This window comes from Gallus gallus, chromosome 7 (genome assembly GCF_016699485.2).
Source record: "Gallus gallus isolate bGalGal1 chromosome 7, bGalGal1.mat.broiler.GRCg7b, whole genome shotgun sequence".
NCBI classification, from domain to species: Eukaryota; Metazoa; Chordata; class Aves; order Galliformes; family Phasianidae; genus Gallus; species Gallus gallus.
The window spans coordinates 16,560,425-16,580,763 of record NC_052538.1 but is presented as its reverse complement, the minus strand read 5'-3'; the positions used below and the strand labels follow the sequence as shown (position 1 = coordinate 16,580,763).

The following is a 20,339-nucleotide window of genomic DNA, read 5'->3' as shown; positions in this document are numbered from 1 at the left end:
TCTAAAATGTATCTGCAGCTTTTAGAGCATATGGTGCTACAGCAGAGGCTGTGCCATGTTTGTAAAAGCACGATTTTTAAAGTGTATTTTGCAGTCTATTGATGACTATGCCACACTGCATTCATAATTTGCCTTCTTTCTAACATTAGCTGATTCTTAGGATAGCGGTTCCAAAATATCTTGGAGTTGAGCAGCAAATATTAGCTCTGAACGTCTTGAATAAAATGGTGAAAACAATCACTCAGCGATGTTTACAGTAATATCACTGTTTCATAGAAACAACAGTATTCTTTCTAGACCCTTTTACATGCATTAATAGATTTCAGAATCCTTGTTGAAATAAGTCAAGGTTCTAATTTGAAGCAGTCCATCATTATGAACAAATATCATAATAAAGGCTTGAAAAGTTGATCTGCAAAAATACAAGTGATAAATGAAGTGTTGTACTCTGTACTCTGGTACTAATTAGTTTCATTTGAGTAATATCAAACATCTAATGGCAACCAGAATTGTGAAAACAGTTAGAAACCTAAAAAAAATGGTGTTTGTTGACTTCAACAATGGAAATCTTTAATATGCCACATGTAAACGGGGGTAAAAACAGCGATCTAAATATGAAAAAGTATATTTCACCTTGTTTGATACAAGCAGCATGGTAATCTCATCCACAAAGCTCTGCAGTGATTATAAAGGGCAAAAAAGGCTACATACAAAATGCTGACCAAGTGCGTCAGTGACATTAGCATTCAATTTTTTTTACATCATCTGTTAAACGATATCCATCGGTGCTTCACTTGGCATGACAGACCTAAAGCTCAAAAAACTAACCAAGATCTGGAGTGGCTTGCAAGAAGAGCAAAGTGGGTTTGGTGACACCAACCAGGACCAGCCAGAAGCCCAGAAATTGCCAAAAAACTGCACAGCTACAAAGCAGAACTGCAGTGCATGCCAGCAGGCCCCATAGCAGTTTTGCCCAAAACATGCAGCTAAGAATGCTCATATGTCCCTCTCAGCTCATCTTCCAAAGAATCAGCCCTAACTCCTCTTTGTTTCAGGCACTCACTGGCAAAACTAGTATTTGAAAAACAGAGAAGAAAAGACTCACAGTATATATTAAAAAATGCAGTTAAAATGTTAAGAAAACAAACGTCTAATAATTTTGCCTCAATGCCCTCTGTAGTTTAGAAAAAAAAAAGGGAAGCTCACACATTTGTTGCTTATTTCACTGGATAAAACCAGAAACACAGATGACTTCCTAGGAAAATCTTAGCTTAAGATAACCATCTTCACAACAGGTAACTGATATATTGTGCATGTTGACTACTGTTTTCTGCACTACCCCAGAAGTAGTATAGGCTACTTTATAAAGGCATCCAACAATCAAGAAAGATGTCCAGCCACAGAAAGTCCACCCCAATACAACCTCATTACACTTACCCTCTCTCAGCATTTTCTTGTAGGGAAATAGCAATGATATTCTGTGCATATCTTCTGCATATTTTTGAGTTGACATTGTGAGACTACACAGGAAGCCTCCTCTCAATTCACTTTTGATCTCATGGGCCGTGTGTTCAAGAGAACCAGCAACAGCAGCACCTGCAGACCTATCTGCCCACAAAGCAGAGAAAGAACTCCTCTTGATTCAGGCCAGAGGTGATCTTCAGTTATTTATTCCCTCATTTCTGTTTTTTCATTTAGCACTTGGTATATTGCCAGCATTAGACAAGACTGAAATGCTGTTTGCCTCAGGGTTCATCGAGCTTAAGATTCACACTTCCCTTAAGAGGTATACTGTCAAGCACAAAATACCTAAGAACAGCATTCAGCAAAGAAAGAAATGATGGTCAGCAGTGCTAGCATTAATCTCACTGCTGCAATAACACGAGGAGCTAGGTAACCTTCACAGCACTGAAACTGAAAAACAGGTACCTCCTGCCAAAACACCAGCTGTGCTAGCTGCAAAAAACATCCTAAATGACCAGAGCTGGAAAACCACTCGATAAGCAACATATTAAGCATTTGTATAGATGACTCTCAGCCATATCCACAACCCATACCTGGAAGGATGAATGACAGAGCAGTCAGTATAAAGCATTAGGTACCCAAGCCTGGAAGAGGAATGAGGTAATTAAGAATGTGACCTAACCTCTCACCTACGCTTGTTACACTTAGCACTTGCTTAAATGACTTCCACCCAGCTGAGAAGCATCAAGCAGTTTTAGAAACACCCCCAAGCAAGGGCTTCTAAGGACCAGAAAGTGCTTAAGGACTTTTTAGTACCTTCAAGCCTTGAAAAAGAAAGATCTGGGGAGCTTCTCTAGTGTTTCAGAAAGCTGCAAGATGAATTAAAAGCATTTAATTGCATAAATACAGATGATGTTCAGGTAGATGAATATAGTTTCCCGGATGTCCTTATCAGATTTCTTTCGAAACAACCCAAAGACTCCAACAGGCTACAAATCAAAACCACTGCCTCAGAGATCTCACGTGTAAGACAGTGGAGTGAGCAAATGTAATTGATATAGAAACAAATTCACATAGTAAATATTTTCTGGTCTTTTTCAAAGGTCAATTTCATACCAATATCACCTGAAACACTATGTGACATGAGATGTTATAAGCAGATATTTCCTATAAAACACTTCCAACAGTAGAACCATAGAATATTCTGAGTTGGAAGGGACCCATAAGGATCACTGAGTCCTACTCCTGGTTCCACACAGGGCCACCCAAAAATCAAACCATATGTCTAAAACCACTGCCCACACACTTCTTGAACTCTGGCAAGCTTGGTGCAATGACCACTTTCCTGGGGAGCCTGTTCCAGTGCCCGACCACCCTCTGGAGAAGAACTTCTCCTGATAACCAACCTGAACCTTCCCTGTCACTACTTCTATTTTTTCTGCTCATGATCCAATAACTGCGTATGTGCTCAATGTTCAACCACAACATGACTCAAAAATTCATGAGTCATGAATACAACTTGGAAATAATAAGAACACACAGTATTGGAAAGGCATGAAGAGAAGTAAAACTTTTTGATTTTTGAATCCCCAAAGGATGCCAATAACTTCACCATAAAAATTCCAGCCTTAAACACATTTATAAAGACATCTGTGTACAGTTCTGAAGGGGATGAGCAAGCTGCACAATGCCAAATCTGCACCCCTACCACGCAAACCAGGGTGTACATAAATTATGCCAGCAGGATTGTAGTAATCTCCTGCTATGGGACACGCTTTTGAGAGTGTGAGCTACCCTGTGAGCTGCTCAGGGGAGGACACTGCTAACACCTTGAGCTTCCCAAAACAGACTGATGCATGCAAAATACTTAAATGTGGGGAGAATCACAAACAATGATATATCATGGGTACAAAAATGATCTGTTTTCTTTTCTAATTGCTAACCGCACAATTAACAAATGCACAGTTAGCAGAGCAGCATGGTATTTTACAGGTTTTAGTTAGAAGGAGTACCATGGTGGAAAGAGACAATCAAAAACAAATAAAATGCTCACCCATGTCCTAGACTCACAATAGAAAACTCCAAAAGGAACAACCCCCTGAAAAGAACCTCCCCCCATGCCAGTCAGCCCTTAAATGGGGTCTAGGAGAGGTGCAGCCAGGCTCCATCCCTTCTGGTCACACATCTGAATCGCCTTCACCTGTGCTCCCACAGCTGACTCAGTGCTCACCTCAGGTGATCAATCAGTGGTTCAGGCCGTGACTCTGCAGTTCCCATACAGTAACAAATCAAGACACATCCAGGGTGACAAGCATACAAATCACTAAACCTGAACTTGCCTGGACCCAGCTTTGTGAATCACATGCTGTAAGAAGGGTTTGGTTGGGACGCCTTGCCAGTTCAGTCAATGAAGGTTCCAGTGTCTTTCAGACCAGCTTGCTTGGAGTGCAGAGCGAGGAGCTGGAACGAGGCCATCTCAGGCTTCGATCCTCCTTCCTGCACCTGATCTGCCTACATGCACAAGTAAAAAGTTCTCTGTACCACTTAAATATTGCACCTGAAATAAAATGTATTGATTTTGAAAGCCCTAAGTACTATTTCTTGTGGATATTCATTAAAATCATCTGTGATTAAGAAGCTTGAGAGACTCAAGCTGAGATTAAAAATAGTAACCTCAAGCATCAAAACACCAAAAAGTCACATTTCTGCTCATAAAATGTTCTATGAAATTCTTCATAACATTATCTCTGTGATGGAATGAATGACCTCCAAAAAGGAAGTTCTGTTACTAGGTCTGAAGTTAGACTCCAGTCAGTAGATAATAATTCCCTTGCATATCAAGACATCTGCTTACAAGGCCTTTATTTATCATGTACCTTTTGTTTTCACTTCATCTAGCTTCAACTCTTCTGAAAGAGACTAAATGGAGACTATTTTAAATTTTGTTACCAATAACTGCAGAATAATCCTCACAATTCAGTAATACCAGCCCAGGAATACTCACAATTAAACAATTTGCAAATGTGGGCTTAGATGTAATTAGTGCCGCTTGATGAACGAGCTCTTTTCTTTGCGTTTTTAACAGTCATTGCTATGCTGATCTGAAGACAGAATCGTTTTAACATCAATGTCCATTCTAGACTGCACAGCACAGCTGAAAGCACGTTCCTATTCTACCCAGTCTGCCTTTTGTTAGATCTCCCATCACTAATACAGCACTGCATTTGGAAGGGTTTTCTTAAAATTGATAGATCAAAGGTGAAAATGCTCACGAAGGCAGGTTATGAGTCCTCTCAGTTGTGCATATCTCTGCAGCTGTATGCTACTTCCAACTGTTACAAATGAAAATAAACAAAAAGATACTTAGATAAGTAAAATGGCTTGTCCCAGAATAGAAATCAGATGTCTGAGTTTTTTTGTTCTGGCGGTTAAGAGATGTATCTGCAAATAAGGCATTTATATACAATGCCAGAGCTGGATAGCTTTCTTCCTTTTCATTTAATAAAATAAACACTTGCATGCAAACACCTCATCTCATCCTAGAGCTAATAGAAAAAGCTAATCTATGATTACTACGGGAGTAGATGCGATCCTAACCCAATAGTAATCAGGGTGTAAGGGAGGTGGGATTCTCAAACAAAGCATTAAGTGCAGCCCAGCACAGTATTTCTTCATGTCAGCAAAAGCCCTTTCATTGCAAAGACACCAAGCACAGCAGTGTTTTACTGCCTAGAGACAGAGTATGCCTCCTTTTGGTCATGTAAAGCTTCTTTTGTCAGTAAAGTTTCAACGCTCAAGATTGTCAAACTGTAGGAACTTCTCAGTTCTGAGGCCCCATGACTGACGTCTGTGTGAGCACTGCTCTCCAGGACACCATATCCAACCAGTTTCCCCAGGTTTTGGTAGTAGTATCGTTCCCACAGCACTGTAGTGGGGCACTGGGCTGATCCCCCCAAACTGCTGTGTGCGGGGTACACACATTAGCCACAGGCAGGGCTCTGCACACCCACAACACGTGGACTCCTGCAGAATGAAGCGTTGCTGAAGGAGCATCCTTAAAGCCACCGTGTCAGAGGAAAGGCTTTGGCACAAGCACAGACAGCAGTTGAACAGGTTTCTACAGGGGAGTTTAACTGACTTAGTATAACTCTTTCCCTGCGGCTCAGATACTGGTGTGCTTCCATTCCTGCCCTCCTAGCCATGTGGAACTCATACTCTTCCGCCACATGTTAGATTTCATACTTCATATTATTTAAACACCACAGCACTGTGTGTTATTAATCAAAATCTAAATATTTTGGAGCTGTTTGTTAAACAGTTTTCTAGCATCAAAACCTTACAAAATCACACTCTGAGACACTCAGCTGCCTTGAAGCTCTTCAGGGAGAACTTCAAAGAGTAACCCCTGCGCGGAGGTCACCTCACCAGAGTCAGCCCTACAAACACAACGGAACAATTTTTTGTCTTAAAAGTTAGCGAGAACAAAATGCTATGTAATTGTTTGAAATTGTCAGACTATTTAAAAAGCCCCGTTAAGAGAGTCAAGTTCCATGACGAGACTTGTCTTATAACTTCTGACACGCGTAAGCTATAAAGCATGTCTATTATTAATTTCAGAAATCGTTTTGGATACCTACACTGAATTAAACTGTCACATTTGAAGTAATCGTTAAGCAAGATTATAGGCCCTGCTCCGGAGTTCAAATAGTGCCCATTTTGAAAGTTCCCTGGGTAGTTAAGAGCAACCTACAATGACTTTGTCACACTGGACCGTGGTATGAAAGCTCTTTTTGTTTCGAGCTTGTCTTCTCAACCCCCCCTTGCAGCAGGGCGGTGCGAAAGCAAGAGACGGTTGCTGTTGATTCATTTAATAAATCTCATTAAGATTTTTCACGTGGACACGCAAACACCATGGGGTGTAACAAAGGCACGTGTAGTACCTCACACTCCATTTACAGACTGCAGATGTGTTGCCCTCATCAAACGATGTCAGACTGAACAACCTGGCTGCAGCAAAGGAAATCCAACGGACAGCTGTGGGGATGAACGTCATTCATATCACCCATCACGTTGCAGGAGCCTGTAGCGCCGTTTCAGCCTTTTTGTATGTAGGATCAAGGAGAGTCCCCTCAGCCTGTCACAGCTCTGCTGCTGAACCTAAAAGAGACCCTCGAGCAGACATACCAGCGCCGGACCTGCAGCTCTCTTACAAGTGGAAGCACACATCGGTGTGGGTATGCTTTTAAGTATTTCAAAATGTGGGGGAGATTAATTCAGTTACAGAAATGTTTTCAGCTACATACTAGAAAAAAATATATTCTCAACTACACAGGAAGAAATCGCCATCCCCTCTGAATTTTCACAATAGACCTCCGGGGTCTGCGATGCTGCTTTAAGGACTGCTGCTTCCAGGGGACCTGGAATGAGAGGTACCTTCCAAACCACACAGAAAACGTGACCTCAAAGCAGGAGTGTAATCTTTTCGAATTCTATGACAACTGCCTGAAAAACAAAACAGTTTACCAGAAAACATGGGTCTGGTTGATTACCAAAGGACCCTCACAAAAATAATTAATTTTGTCACTTGATCTACTGAATACTTAACATTGATGAAAACAAAGGACATGCAATTCAGAAACTAAACAAGGATGTCTATTTTGACTACAAAAGACCTTGTTGTGAGGTTATATGCTTTGAATATGAAAGAAACGTAACACGAGAAGATTTGCTATGCAGTCACACACCATTATGTACCAACTGGTACCTCAGTTTCCCTCTCCAGTGACACAGAAAGTATTACACCCATTATACAGAGGGGCAGCTCAATCTGATGAACTGATGGGAAATTAAAATGTTTCCAAAAAGAAGATGATGTTAGTACACAGATTATTAAATATAATATTCTGAACACATTTGTTACTGTCACATGTGCGGATGGCCTGGAAAACTGATTAGTTCTTAGTCATGCAAATTACTTGAATCCAAAATAAAACTGTCAGCACTCTGGGGCAGCATCAGTGTTTTAAGAGACTCCTTTCCTCTTGGGTTTTTTTGTTTTGTTTTGTTTTGTTTTTTCCAGTTGTTATAGTGACTTTTCTTGGGTTGTGCCAAACTACTCTCATCTACAACATTTACCTGAAGAGTTTAGCAAAATCAATACTACAGAATGGGGAAAAATACTGGCCTTCTAAGGAATTTCCCTCTCTTACCTGCTTTCCTCCTCTACCTCCTTTTTTTTGGTGGGTATATATGTGTTCCTAACGGGTCAAAATCTAACTCTTGGCATTGGGCACACTGTCACTAGTTTAAAGCAGAATCTCTACAGTTTGGTCCAATCCAGTATTACTTGTATGGGAGAAATTCTCCCAACAGGTACCAAATGCCTTGTCTCATGGCAAATGATCATCTCTGAATCCCGTCCTTACTGATATTTGCTCTTTGAGGATTAGGAAAAAAAAACAAAAACAAAAACACAACATGTTTTATAAAGCTCAAATCAGCCTTACCAAACAAAACATCTGCTAGACTGGTGAGTGACTTGTGACAGCAGGAGACATCAGCACTGGCCTCACCGATAGAAGTCACTGCAGGTAATGGAAGCTATTATGGAGGAATTCTGGCAAGAATATATATATATATATTTTTTTTTTCAAACAGAAAAAAAAATAAAATTAAAAGAAGAATGTGTTATGTTGTTATGGCAACAGCTATTTGAAAAATACTGTAACAAAAGGCAATTGAGTATCAAATTACCAAGCTGCTAGTTTGACTATTTGGTTTTCCTCTCAAGCAGCTACTTTGTAGAGATCCCTTCCCTCTTCCTTCTGCGGCCACAAGCGTGTGTGCACAGGTAAGAGCCCATCTGTAAACAGTTTGTGTCCGCAGCATTTCAGTCCTGGAGCTGCCCAACTCCAGGTTCGCCACGTTTCTATATTGGACTGGAAGGACATCCAGCGTTAAATGGGCTGAGCGCCTCTCTAACACGGCAATAAAACCACATTTTGTAGCGCTTCCAGCCTGTGTTTTTGGCACAGTATTCTGGGACTCCTGCTACTTTGCAGGACCCTCCTGGTTTCCCTGCAGGCGCCGCAATTTCTCCTTGGAACGAAGTGGTTGCTTCCACACCCCCTGGGAACCAGCACCTCCTTGGCTGCTGGCAAAACTGGGACCCAAAACACCCAGGGGCTTTGCTAAATTTTCCTCCAAAGCGCATAATAAAGTTACACACCATAAGTACCACATAGGTATTGTGAACATCACGTTTCCTAACACAGAGGTGAGAACTTGCTTTTCATTTCACTGCTTTCCGTTATTCTGAAGCACTCAACATCCCGCCTTTGAGCTGACTCCCATTCTAATGAGATTAGGCAAGGCGTTTTATCTAACAGGATTACAAACCAGGGGGCAGGACAATGGAGATGTTGGCTTCCAGCTGTTTTGCTGTAACTGAGAATTTTGGAGATGCATCGTTTTCTAAACAGACAACTGCTTGTTAGCATCAACGCTGGAAAACAATCACGTTCGTGTGCAATAGAAGCCCTGAGAAACGAAATTAAAATTAGCAAAACCCCCACAACTTATTTTGCGTCTGTTTCCTGCAACCATTCAAACTCAGAAATCATGCACTACGCAGCTCCTACTGACGCTCATACATCTCTATGGGACTGAGTTTGGAAACGGAATGCATTTTCAAACCCACCCAAACATCCCTTGAGCATTTCAGACATTCCAGTCAAAGCGATTCTTTAATGTGGGACCTACTTGCCGCATTTGTTTTACATTAGAAGACGCTGTATAGGTTGTTTACATTTGGAAAAGTCAGCGGAGAGAAATTTCTGTAAGTGTTCTGAGAGAAAGATTGCACCGTTACTGTAGCAAGGACAATTATGGACAGACACAAGTAATAGCTGTTTCGAAAATGTTAGGAGCATTACTGTGGATAATAGACATCCTTTTCTTATCATCGCCCTCACCAGAGTTTCATTGCCATTGGTGCAGTCTGCCTAGATTGATTAAGACAGCGGTAGTCTTCTCATTTACGTTACGGTAACAAAAAGTTGACTGCCAGGCTGTCCCAGACAGAGTTCATCCGTACAAAGGTCTGGAACTGTGAGGGAATACCTAAAATGTCAGACATGTCCAATAACTGGTGCTGCGGCAAATTATCGCCTCTTCCAGGTCAGAAAGGCCAAAATAATTTCCAGCTCTATTTTTCTAAAAGCCATTTTCATTTAATCTGTTCTTTACAAATGGTAAATTTAATGAGAACTTCAGGAATAACTCGAGCTAAAATTAAGAAAACCCTTGATATATATGTATTCAATCCAAACGCATTTCAGTAAGCAACAACCTGGCCACTATTGAAATACTTCTCAAGGACTATTGAAATAATAGGCATGTTCGCAAAGGAAACCTGCTTTCTTTTAAAGTGACTGTATGCATTATTTCAGCTTCTTCTGATAATAGCGCATTTAACGCCGAGGCCAAGATGCAATCAATCTTTTTTGTTGGAAGAAAGTGTTGTATGGTACCTGCGGGCTTGTATTCACCTGGAGGCTCCAATCTGTGCAGCACCCCAGGTCCGGCCTCGCCATTCTGCTGCTGTCTACTCGGGGCTGCCAGCACAGGAGGTGGGAGTGGGGCAAGGGGACTCTGCAGCTCTGGCTCTGAAGAGACCCTGAGCTGTGCTGGACTGAATGGCCGACGTCCTCCACAATTACACACGCGCTGCATCCTTCACATTTGGCTTAAGTGACTTAGGACTGCATTTGTGTCGCCCTCTCTATTGATTAAAAGCAGCACCTTAATTTACTTTGACAATAAGCGTGGAGATCTGTAAAAGTTCACTTGATCACAATAAGAAGTCCAGTAATTGAAGGGCAAGGCAACCCAGATGGAAGGAAAGTGCCTGAAGCAGCACGTGAGGAACCATAAGCTGCTTTTCCACAAACAGTGCATACGGTAAGGCTTGCAGAAAGCACTCTGAGTAAGCAGAGATACTTGGAGGAGAGGAAGGCCAGAGCCCCTCCTGAGAAGGCTGGCACGGTGATGCTCCTGGACCAAGGGCCAAACACAACACACTGGAGAAGGAAAAAGGCTTAAAAGCACAACACCTAACGGGACATTAATCTCTGCAAGTGGCCTCCATATCTCTCACTCTTCTTTCACAACTTCTCTACGAGAACTGTAGGGCAGGCAGGAGACACCATTGGCTCCGCGTTCTGCTGCTGATGGTGCAGGCTCTAGGAGAAAGACAAGAATTGGGTTCTGTGTGACAGACTCAGCAGAAATGCTACCTCTCCTATTTCAGCATCTTTTATAGGGAGGCGGGAGGAGGGTTTGCATTCCATCTTGCCCGGTTTACACGGTAGATGCTGCATTTTGCTAATCCCCTTTTATCAAGGAAAGCAGCAGCTGATGACTAGATTAGCCAGTGAATAGTGTCAGCGCTGTAAGAACAACCTGGAAATCAGACTGTGAAGTGGCTGTACCTTGTGCTGTGCAACAAAAGGGTCACAGCCCTCGACAGGATTGGACACCCTTTCCGTGTTTCTTTTCTTTGTCCCCATATCGATGCGGTGTGTCTACCTCCTGGCAGCAAGTGACATGGGAAACCAGTGATTTCTGATGAGCATGTAGCAATTTCTGGAGACCAGAACATAGAAAACAGTAGCGCAGATTGTTACTGAAGCACCGACGCTATCTGTGATCTTAAATGAATAACGTTCACTTGTGGGGTACCTCAGAAGAGATTTCCATCTGAAGAAAGCCTGTCAGTGTCCCTTAGTCCTGATTAGCAGCACTGCAGTTGTGCACGTGCCACCTGAGTGCAGCTGTGCAGGCCGGCTCGGTGAGGGCTGAGGGGATGTATGGTGCGTCCCCTCAGGAGCCTGAGTTCACAGGCAGGGACTCACCCAGCCCTTGGGGCTACGGAGAACAGTCATGTTGCGGCACAAAGAAGCGGGGCAAAAAAGTTTAGCAATAAGTAAGGAAAAGGGGAGAAATGGTTCGGCTCTGCGCTAATGACAAGGCACAGTCCCATTGTTTCTGATGGGAGCTGCACACCCCAGCACCCCTCACTCCAAGAGGCCTTCTCTAGGTGTGGCTCACTGCCTCCTGGCGGGTGGCACAGACAACCCCAAGGCCCACAGGTGCTCCAGCGATGCCATTTGGGGTCAGGGTCTCTGGGCATTGAGGCGGCCGTGCCGTTCCCTTCGCTCCTCACGTGGCGTGTCCCAGCCTAACCCTGTGCTCCATCAAACAAATGGGTAACGTGCTGCTTTCCTCCCTCCATCACAGACCAGGGCTTATTCGGGCAGCAGCAGGAACGCCCTTAGTGCCTTCATTCCCTCGGGTACAAGATGAATTCATCTCGCAGGAAAACAGCCACCCCCCCCGTGCCCGAACCCTCGAGCCGCAGCCCCCGCCAGCTGAGAACGTGATGTGGGCACCTCTCAGGCCGGAGATGCCGAGGCTGCCTCCGCGCGCACAAGTTTTCTAAACAAATCGCTTTTGTTGCTCAAAGCAGTGATGAATGGACACGCAGGGCCAGGTTGGTCGCCAGAGCGGTACAATGGATGCAAAAAGGTTTTTTTCTTTGCCATATAAATCACTCACATTGTTTAAGGTACATTGATCAATCTAATGGCTTGTAATAGGCTCCTAATTGCCACTAGGAAAGTACCGCAAGCTCGCATCTGAACGTGAAATGGTTCGTGAGCGGCGCTGGATTCACCTAAAGTTGCAGCGCGGTAATTGAGGCCGGGAGGGAGCACAAGGAGCGCCGTGCCCGGCCGCATCCCAGGGCAGGGACGGGAGCGCGGGGAGCCGCGCAGGGGGACCCGTCCCCAGCAGCCATTCATTAGCGGGCGAAGCCAGCGCCGGGATTTATTGGTCATCGCGGACCGAGGAGAACTTTGCGGCGTCAATCATCCCGTCTATTACGTGCCCACATATCTCTATCTGCGGATAGACAGCTCGCTTAATCACCACCGGCACTCTGAGTCACGCCTCGCTAAAAGCGCCGAGGAAGACAGCCGGGACGGCGTGAGGAGCCGGGAGGGCGGCGGGACGCGGGCAGGGGCCGCACCGCGGGGCGTGCGCCCGGCGCGCCGTGACCCAGCGGCGCAGCCCGCGGCGGGCGGCCCGACGGGCGCGTTCCCGAGGCGCGCTCCCGGCGGGCAGGGCTCTCCCGGCAGCGGCCGCAGAGCCCTCGGAGCCGCCGCGGCGGGCGCGGGGGAAAAGGTGGTTCCGCGCTCCGGGAGCGCGGGGCCGAGCGCGCGCTAACGACGCTCGAGCCGTTTAGAAACGCGTTCATTAAAAGGGCGCTCCGCGAGCGCCGGCGCCGGCTGCGTTTCAAACCCGCCGCGGCCCGAGCCCGTCGCGTCTAAGCGGCTTCTGGCAGCGGCACGGCGAGGCGCGAGGAGCGGCAGAGAGAATCCGCGCGGCGCTCCCCGTGCGGCGCTCCTCAGACTTCCCCACCGAGGCGGAAAACAAACCCGTGATGCCGCTGAATAATCTCCCAATAATTGTAGTAATTAAAATCATCCCACAGTCTGCAGTCACCTTCCCTCCCCTGACACAGCCTTCCCTTCAATTGTCACCGCGTCTCGGCGGAGACGAACGGAGCGGGAGAGGCTTCGCACGCGCGGCCCAAACGCGCCGAGCAGAGCGGCACGGGGCGGGCGGGCGTGGCCGGGGCAGCGCTCGGAGCGCGGGAGCACGCGGGGCTGCGGGCGGCGGGGCGAGGCAGGGAGGTGCGGTGCGGGAGGCAGAGCGGTGCGGGAGGCCCGTCCCGGGCTGCGCGCTGCATAACGAACAGCGCCGGCAGCTCGGGCGGGAATGGTGGCGGCGCCTTAATTTTCATTTCATTGCCGTGATCTATTCGATCCCGGTGCCCCTTCCCTTTTCATTAGCTGGGAAAGATTTCTTTCCATCTAAAGCCGCTCTTCGTCTTTACCCACAAATGAAAAACTCAACGGCGGAAGGAATGCGGCGGGCTCAACAGGCGCCGGGTCTGCATCTCAGCACCATCCCTCCATCCTTCCCCCCTCGCCATCCCCGCTCCGGCAAACCGTGGGGCAGCCTCTCCCGAGCCCAAGTTCTTAATTTGAGGCCGGGTCCCCCCGCGCGTGGCTCTGACAGCGAGCGGCGGTGCCCGGCTCAAGGAACGCGGAGTGTCATTGAGGCAGAGGGAGAGAGGGAGGGGGAGAGGTGCTTAAGAAAAGAAAGAAGAAGAAGAAGAAGAAGAAGAAGAAGAAAGGCAGGACTCAGTGATGTGCGTGAGCGACGAGCACCTCGCCTGCCCCCTGCCCACGTCCCGCCGCCCGGCGCGGGTTACGCCGCTCCCTTCCACTTGGGAGGGCTCAGCCCTCGGCCGGCCGCAGCACCCCCGTGCGAAGCCGCGGTCCCCTCCCGGGCACCCGTACGGCCGCACCGCGCCCAGCCGCAGGGAAATCGATCCCTTCCGAACTATTTGGCGACCCTTTCCCTGCTCTGCGTTTTGAGCCGCCGCATCTGACTCTCTCCGATGTGAGCCCGGCGCCTTCCGATCAGCGCTACTGAACGAACCGCTCCCGGCCTCAGCCCGGCGCCCGCAGCCCGAGCGGGGAGGCGAAGCAGCGGGCAGCGCCGGGCCGGGGAGGGCACCGCCGTGTTCGGTGGCAGCTGCTCTGTCTCCATCAGCACGCACGGGCAGCGCTTCGCTTTGGTCGTCGCTTTCTTTCTTTCTTTCTTTCTTTTTTCCCCTCCGAAAACACATTTATGTCGATTGAAACATAATGTATTTATGATGTAAATATATTCCGAAATGAAAACGTCACGGATCAATTGTGAAGGACCCGGATACATAATTTTAAAAAATCAGTTTCAGTTTATATGAGGTTCTCACCCCACTTTCGCTTCTTAGTCAGATTTGTTTATGCAGAATCGACATTTAATAGTGCTAATTGCACTCCAGTTAAATTGCCCTGATTGCAGAAAGGGAAGCAATTTTCGTGCTCTCCGTCTGGGTTTGGAAGAAATTGTTTTATATTCACCTCTTTATAAAGAAGTGGAGATAAGGCACGGAGCCTTCGCGCAAATTGCACTTAGGGGCTGACTGGCAGCATTCAGGCGCTATAATAGAGCATTATTTGGCCGTTTTGAATAATGTAAAGCGTTCGCTGAAAGCCATTCTCCTGAAAATTGCTTTAACTTTTAAAAGGGTGATGATTCACTCTGAACCGGGCCTTTGTTACGTTGTCATTATCCCCCCAAATGTTTTAACAGTCGGCTCAACACTCGAGCATAACACGCCGATCTTTGTTTAAAAACTCCATTTTTGGAGCACGGCACAAAACCCGTCGGAGCGCACTCGACCCCCGAAAGCTGTTAGCGGCGCTCCCCGTCCCTCCGTCCCTCCGTCCCGGCCGGGCGCGGACGCTCGGGGCGTCCGCGGATGCCTTCAGTGCGGGCCGGCGGCCCCGCTCCCCCGGCGGGCACCTGTTGGCCGCCCCCGGGGCCGCCCCCCCGCCCGCGCCCCGCTGAGGCCCCGGGCCGAGCCCCGCCGCGGCCGGGATGCGCTCGGCGCGGAGAGACGGGCGGCCCCGGAGGGCGGAGGGCGGCCTCGGGCGCCGGGAGCAAACCGTCCCGGGGAGCCCTCGGCGCGGCGTGCGGTGCGGCCGCGGGGCTCGGCGAGGCACGGAAAGGAAACGAGCAAAACCGAGTAGGGAACAGCGAAACGCCTCGGTCGATCGCCCGCGTTCTTCCACTTGCCCCCGGAGCACCTGCCGCGGGGCTTGGCGCTAGGGCGGAATCGAGAAGGAGGCGATTAGGGGCCGTCGCACAGGGACGCGGCGGGACGGCCGTCCGCAGACGCGGCCGCGGCGCAAAAAAAGTTGCCCCCGTCCCTTCGGGAGCCCGCGGCGCCCGGGACGCGGTACGCAGGACGCCCCGCAGCTCCGCCGGGACGCGCAGCGCCGGGGCCGTCGGCTCGCGCTGCGGCCGAGCTCCGCGGGGCTCGCGGCGGGGCTGACGGCGGTGCCGCCCGCCGGAGCGCCGAGCCGGGAGCGCCGCGGGAACGCGGCGCCCGCCCGGGGTCGGCGGGGTCTGACATAACGGGGGGGCTTCCCTCGCTGCCCTCGCGCGGAAAGGAACGAACGCGCCGCGCCCGCGGCCGCCTCTCGCGCTCGCCAAAGCGGACGAGCTGAGGCGATCCCGCGCGGCGTCACCGAGCGCCGTCCCGCCGCCCGCACCGCCGCGGGCCCCGTCGCGCAAAGCCACGCGGCCGCGCTCCGCCGGCTCCGCGCCCGGCCCCGCTCGCGCCGCCGCCGGCCGCGTCCCGGGGAGGGCAGCGCTATAATTGCGGAGCGGCCCCGCGGCCCGGTGCGGAGCGCTCTCCGCGCGCTCTGACTGGCACGCGCCCCGCGCCCCGGCGCCGGCACCTCCGCGCGCCTGATTGGCTGCGGGGCCGCTCCGGCCCGCTCCGCCCGCGCCCTCATTGGGCGAGCGCGGCAGCCAGCGGTACTTCAAAGCGGGCGCGCCCCGCACTTAGGCAGAGTTTAGCCCCGCCGAGCCGGAGTGTCCTTGGCGCTGCCGGGGCGGCGCGGGCGCGCACCGAACCCCGTCCCCTCCCGTTCCGCCGCAGCCCGCCCAGGGACGTGCTATGGCTACGTCGATCCTCGGGGTAAGTCGGGGCCGCGCGTTTCCTCGCGGCCGCCGCCGCCTCCGGAAAGCTCTCCGCCGCCGCGGCCGCCGTCGTGCGGGACCGCGAGCGCGGGGCGGCCGCCGGGCACCCGTCGGGCCGCCCCGGCCGAAGCCGCGCGGGGCCGGACGGCGGCCGCGGCGCTACTCGTTTTACTTCTACGAACCGTCATGGCAGCGACCGAGCCGAGACGCGCCTCGCTCCGTTTCGGGCCGCTTTCGCCCCGCTCGACTCGGCGCCGCTCCCGCGTCCGCTCCCCGCGCCTTCCTCGCGGCGTCCCCGCCCGACGCCGGGCGCTGCCCCGCCGCGCCGCCTCCGGCCCCGTCCCGCCTCGGGGACCCCCGGCGGACGCCCGACGTGCGCCGGCTCGGCCGGGCCGGGCCGCGGCCTCCGGGAGCGCGGCGGCGAAGCGAGGCGGGGCGGGCGCCCGCTCCCGGGTCGGCGGCCGGGCGCGGGGGCGAGGCTGACGGCGGCTTTGTCTCTGTCCTAGGAGGAGCCGCGGTTCGGAACGACCCCCCTGGCCATGCTGGCCGCCACCTGCAACAAGATCGGCAACACCAGCCCGCTGACCACGCTGCCCGAGTCCAGCGCCTTCGCCAAGGGGGGCTTCCACCCCTGGAAACGCTCGGCGTCCAGCTGCAACCTGGGCTCCGGCCTGTCGGGCTTCGCGGTGGCCACGAGCAGGGGCTCCGGCGGACTGGGCGGCGGCACGGGCGCGGCCAACAGCGCCTTCTGCCTGGCCTCCACCTCGCCCACCTCCTCGGCCTTCAGCAGCGACTACGGCGGGCTCTTCTCCAACTCGGCGGCGGCGGCGGCGGCGGGCGTGTCCCCGCAGGAGCCGGCCGGGCAGTCGGCCTTCATCTCCAAGGTGCACGGCGCGGCGGCCGACGGGCTGTACCCGCGGGTGGGCATGGCGCACCCCTACGAATCCTGGTACAAGTCGGGCTTCCACTCCACGCTGTCGGCCGGCGAGGTGGCCAACGGCGCGGCCTCGCCGTGGTGGGACGTGCACGCCAACCCGGGCTCGTGGCTGGAGGTGCAGAACCCGGCGGGGGGGCTGCAGGGCTCGCTGCACTCGGGCGCCCCCCAGGCCTCGCTGCACTCCCAGCTGGGCACCTACAACCCCGACTTCAGCTCGCTCACCCACTCGGCCTTCAGCTCCACCGGCCTGGGCTCCACGGCCGCCTCGCACCTGCTCTCCACCGGCCAGCACCTGCTCGCCCAGGAGGGCTTCAAGCCCGTGCTGCCCTCCTACACGGACTCCAGCGCGGCGGTGGCGGCGGCCAGCGCCATGATCTCGGGGGCGGCCGCGGCGGCGGCGGGGGGCGGCTCGGCGCGCTCTGCCCGCCGCTACTCGGGCCGCGCCACCTGCGACTGCCCCAACTGCCAGGAGGCCGAGCGGCTGGGGCCGGCGGGGGCCAGCCTGCGGCGCAAGGGGCTGCACAGCTGCCACATCCCGGGCTGCGGCAAGGTGTACGGCAAGACCTCGCACCTGAAGGCGCACCTGCGCTGGCACACGGGCGAGCGGCCCTTCGTCTGCAACTGGCTCTTCTGCGGGAAGCGCTTCACCCGCTCCGACGAGCTGCAGCGGCACCTGCGGACTCACACGGGCGAGAAGCGCTTCGCCTGCCCCGTCTGCAACAAGCGCTTCATGCGCAGCGACCACCTGAGCAAACACATCAAAACGCACAACGGGGGCGGCGGGGGCAAAAAGGGCAGCGACAGCGACACGGACGCCAGCAACCTGGAGACGCCGCGCTCCGAGTCCCCCGACCTCCTCCTGCACGACGGGGCGGCCGCCGCCCGCGGCCCGGGCAAGGAACCCCCGGGCGGCCCCGGCGACTCCTAGGGATCGCCGCCCGCAGCGCCGCCCGGCCCGGCCCGGCCCGGGAGGGACGGCGGCCACCCGACCCCCCGCCCCGAGGGACGCTTCTGCGATCGTTCGTTTCTTTTTCTTTTCCCGTTTCGTTTTTTTTTTTTCTTCCCCCCGTTTCCTTTTTTTTTTTTTTTTTTCCCCTCTTCTTTCTGTTGAAAGGAAAGCATCCTGAGAGGCTGAAGGTGAGAAACTAAGGCGGCAGGCCGAGACGGTTCCTCTGTATCTCATAACCATCTGTATAAATAGGGGTCGGAGACGAAACAAAAACCCAACCCGAGTGTGGTCGCTTCTTTTTCCTGTAAATGTGGATCTGATAGGGGGGTCGGGGGTTTCCTTTTCATTTTATCGGTGAATTCCTGAAATTCAGGGAGGTTTTGGGGCTTCGGTTACTTTTTTTTTTTTTTAATAATTATTTTATTTCGAATTTCTGATGCACTTTGTGGAAGTCAGTATATATGTAAAAGATATTTAAAACGTTGAGTTAACATTTCACTCAAACACACGTAAGTTAAGGTCGCTTAAAGAAATTAAATGCGTTTATCTGTATGGAGAACAAAACAAAAAAAAAAAAAACAAGAAAACAAAATCTCGACATATTTTCATTTTGGTATTATTAAAGGACTCGGAACCATCCGCTCGCGGCTCTGTCCTTATTGGCGCCCAGGCCGGCGGTGGGGCAGGGGCCGGGGCGGCCCTGGGCTCGCTGGGGGCTGCGGGGCTGGGCTGGGCTGGCGGCCGGCGCTCGGCTGCGGGCTGGCGGGGAGAGGCGCCGTGCGGAGCGGGAGGGCGGCGAGCGGGGCCGCCGCTCGGGTGGTGCTGCACGCAGCGCCGCCGCCGTTACTGCGGGGGGATCCCGGGGGAATAAAGCGCTCGAGTCAATACTCCGGAAAAGACATTTCATGCCTAAATGAAAATCTTGTTAAATGTTATTAATTTTGACTTAGAGCGCGCGGCAGCCCCCTGTGCCTTGTATTCCCTTATTAGGGATTCATGTCTTATCAAATATCTAATTAATCTCCCAGACATCATTTGTTCTGGCCAACTTTATCTCCGCCGGTCCGCGGGGAAAAGCCGGGATACGCTCGGTGACAAAGCTCCCTTGAAGCTCCTTTTAATTGTCCAAATTAACTGCGCCGAATTTGCATGTCAAACGGTAAAGGGCAACCTGAGATAAAATGTAAACGTTTTAAAAGCCCCAAACCGAGCACTCGATTTGATAACGAGGCTTTTTAATGTCCGGGAAGACAACTGCTCCTTTCCTTTTCAAAGCCGGTCGATCTATGCAAATAGCGAATTGGAAATGCTTATGTCCCCATGCAGTCAAATGGTCCTTGCGCGGTATTTGAATATCAGTGGCTCTGCTATTGAAAAGGTTCAAGGATGCTCTCTGACTTCTTTGTGATTACTCAGTGCAGCGTCTTATGCCGAAGAAAAAAAACTCGGGAATAATTAAAGGCCGGGCTAAGGCCTGGGAACACATTTGGGACAGGAATCTCATTTAGGCAGCCTCTTTCAAAATAAGGCACAGTTAAATTGACCAGAAGGCAATTATTGAAATGAAAATTATTTTCACTCCCTTTGTCTCCTGACCACCAACCTCACAGCCGCGGCATCGCTGTTTTTTAAAGGCAAATCGTTCAATGAGATAATTGTGCTATTAAAAAAAAAAAAAAAAGGGGGGGGGGGGGAGAAAAAGGGAAGAAAAAGAGGGGAGAGCGATAAATAGATAGATAAATAAATAAATAAATAAAGTTAATTCAGCCCGCCCGCTACAGATCGGAGGGACGGCGGTATTTTAACCCGCCGTAAAATAGGGAACGCTACCAACGCGGGGAAACGGATTCTGCTGTCGGCCACCGACCGGAATAAAGACGTCGCCTCAAAGAGAGCGCAGCGGCCGCGGGCGCTGCCGGCCGAGCCCCGACCCGGACCGAGCGGTGCGGGAGGGCCGCGGCGGAGGACGGGGCTGCGGGTCGGGGCGGCCGGACTGCCCGGGAATGCGGCGGGTGCGGGGCGGGAGGCGGTTTTGTTTTCCATTTATAATAAAACACATCAAAGGGAGCCATCCGGGTCCGGTTTCTGCCAGGCCGGGGTTACGATTCTCAGCTCAGTGATCAAGGACCTCTTCGCATCGCCTTTGCCCCTTCGGGTCAGAAAACGTCCATCACGGACGGGCTGCCCCGAAACGAAAGAAGGGAGCAGCTCCGGGCCGCGGCGCCGGTTCGTTTAACCGGGAAAATAGAAAGCATGTCACCCTTATAAAAATAAACGACGCCATTCTTTCGTACATGTCGGCGATAATTATATGGTCTGGGG

The 20,339-nt window shown here is 51.5% G+C and overlaps 1 protein-coding gene across 1 annotated transcript; it reads left to right on the top strand.

Annotated features, from left to right (window-relative positions):
• Positions 1-15,996: 15,996 nt before the first annotated feature.
• On the top strand, positions 15,997-18,656 carry SP9 (Sp9 transcription factor). Its single transcript, XM_015289602.4, has 2 exons — positions 15,997-16,129; positions 16,638-18,656. The coding sequence occupies exons 1-2, from the start codon at positions 16,109-16,111 to the stop codon at positions 17,994-17,996; spliced, it is 1,380 nt and encodes a 459-aa protein (XP_015145088.3). The 5' UTR covers positions 15,997-16,108; the 3' UTR covers positions 17,997-18,656.
• Positions 18,657-20,339: the final 1,683 nt, after the last annotated feature.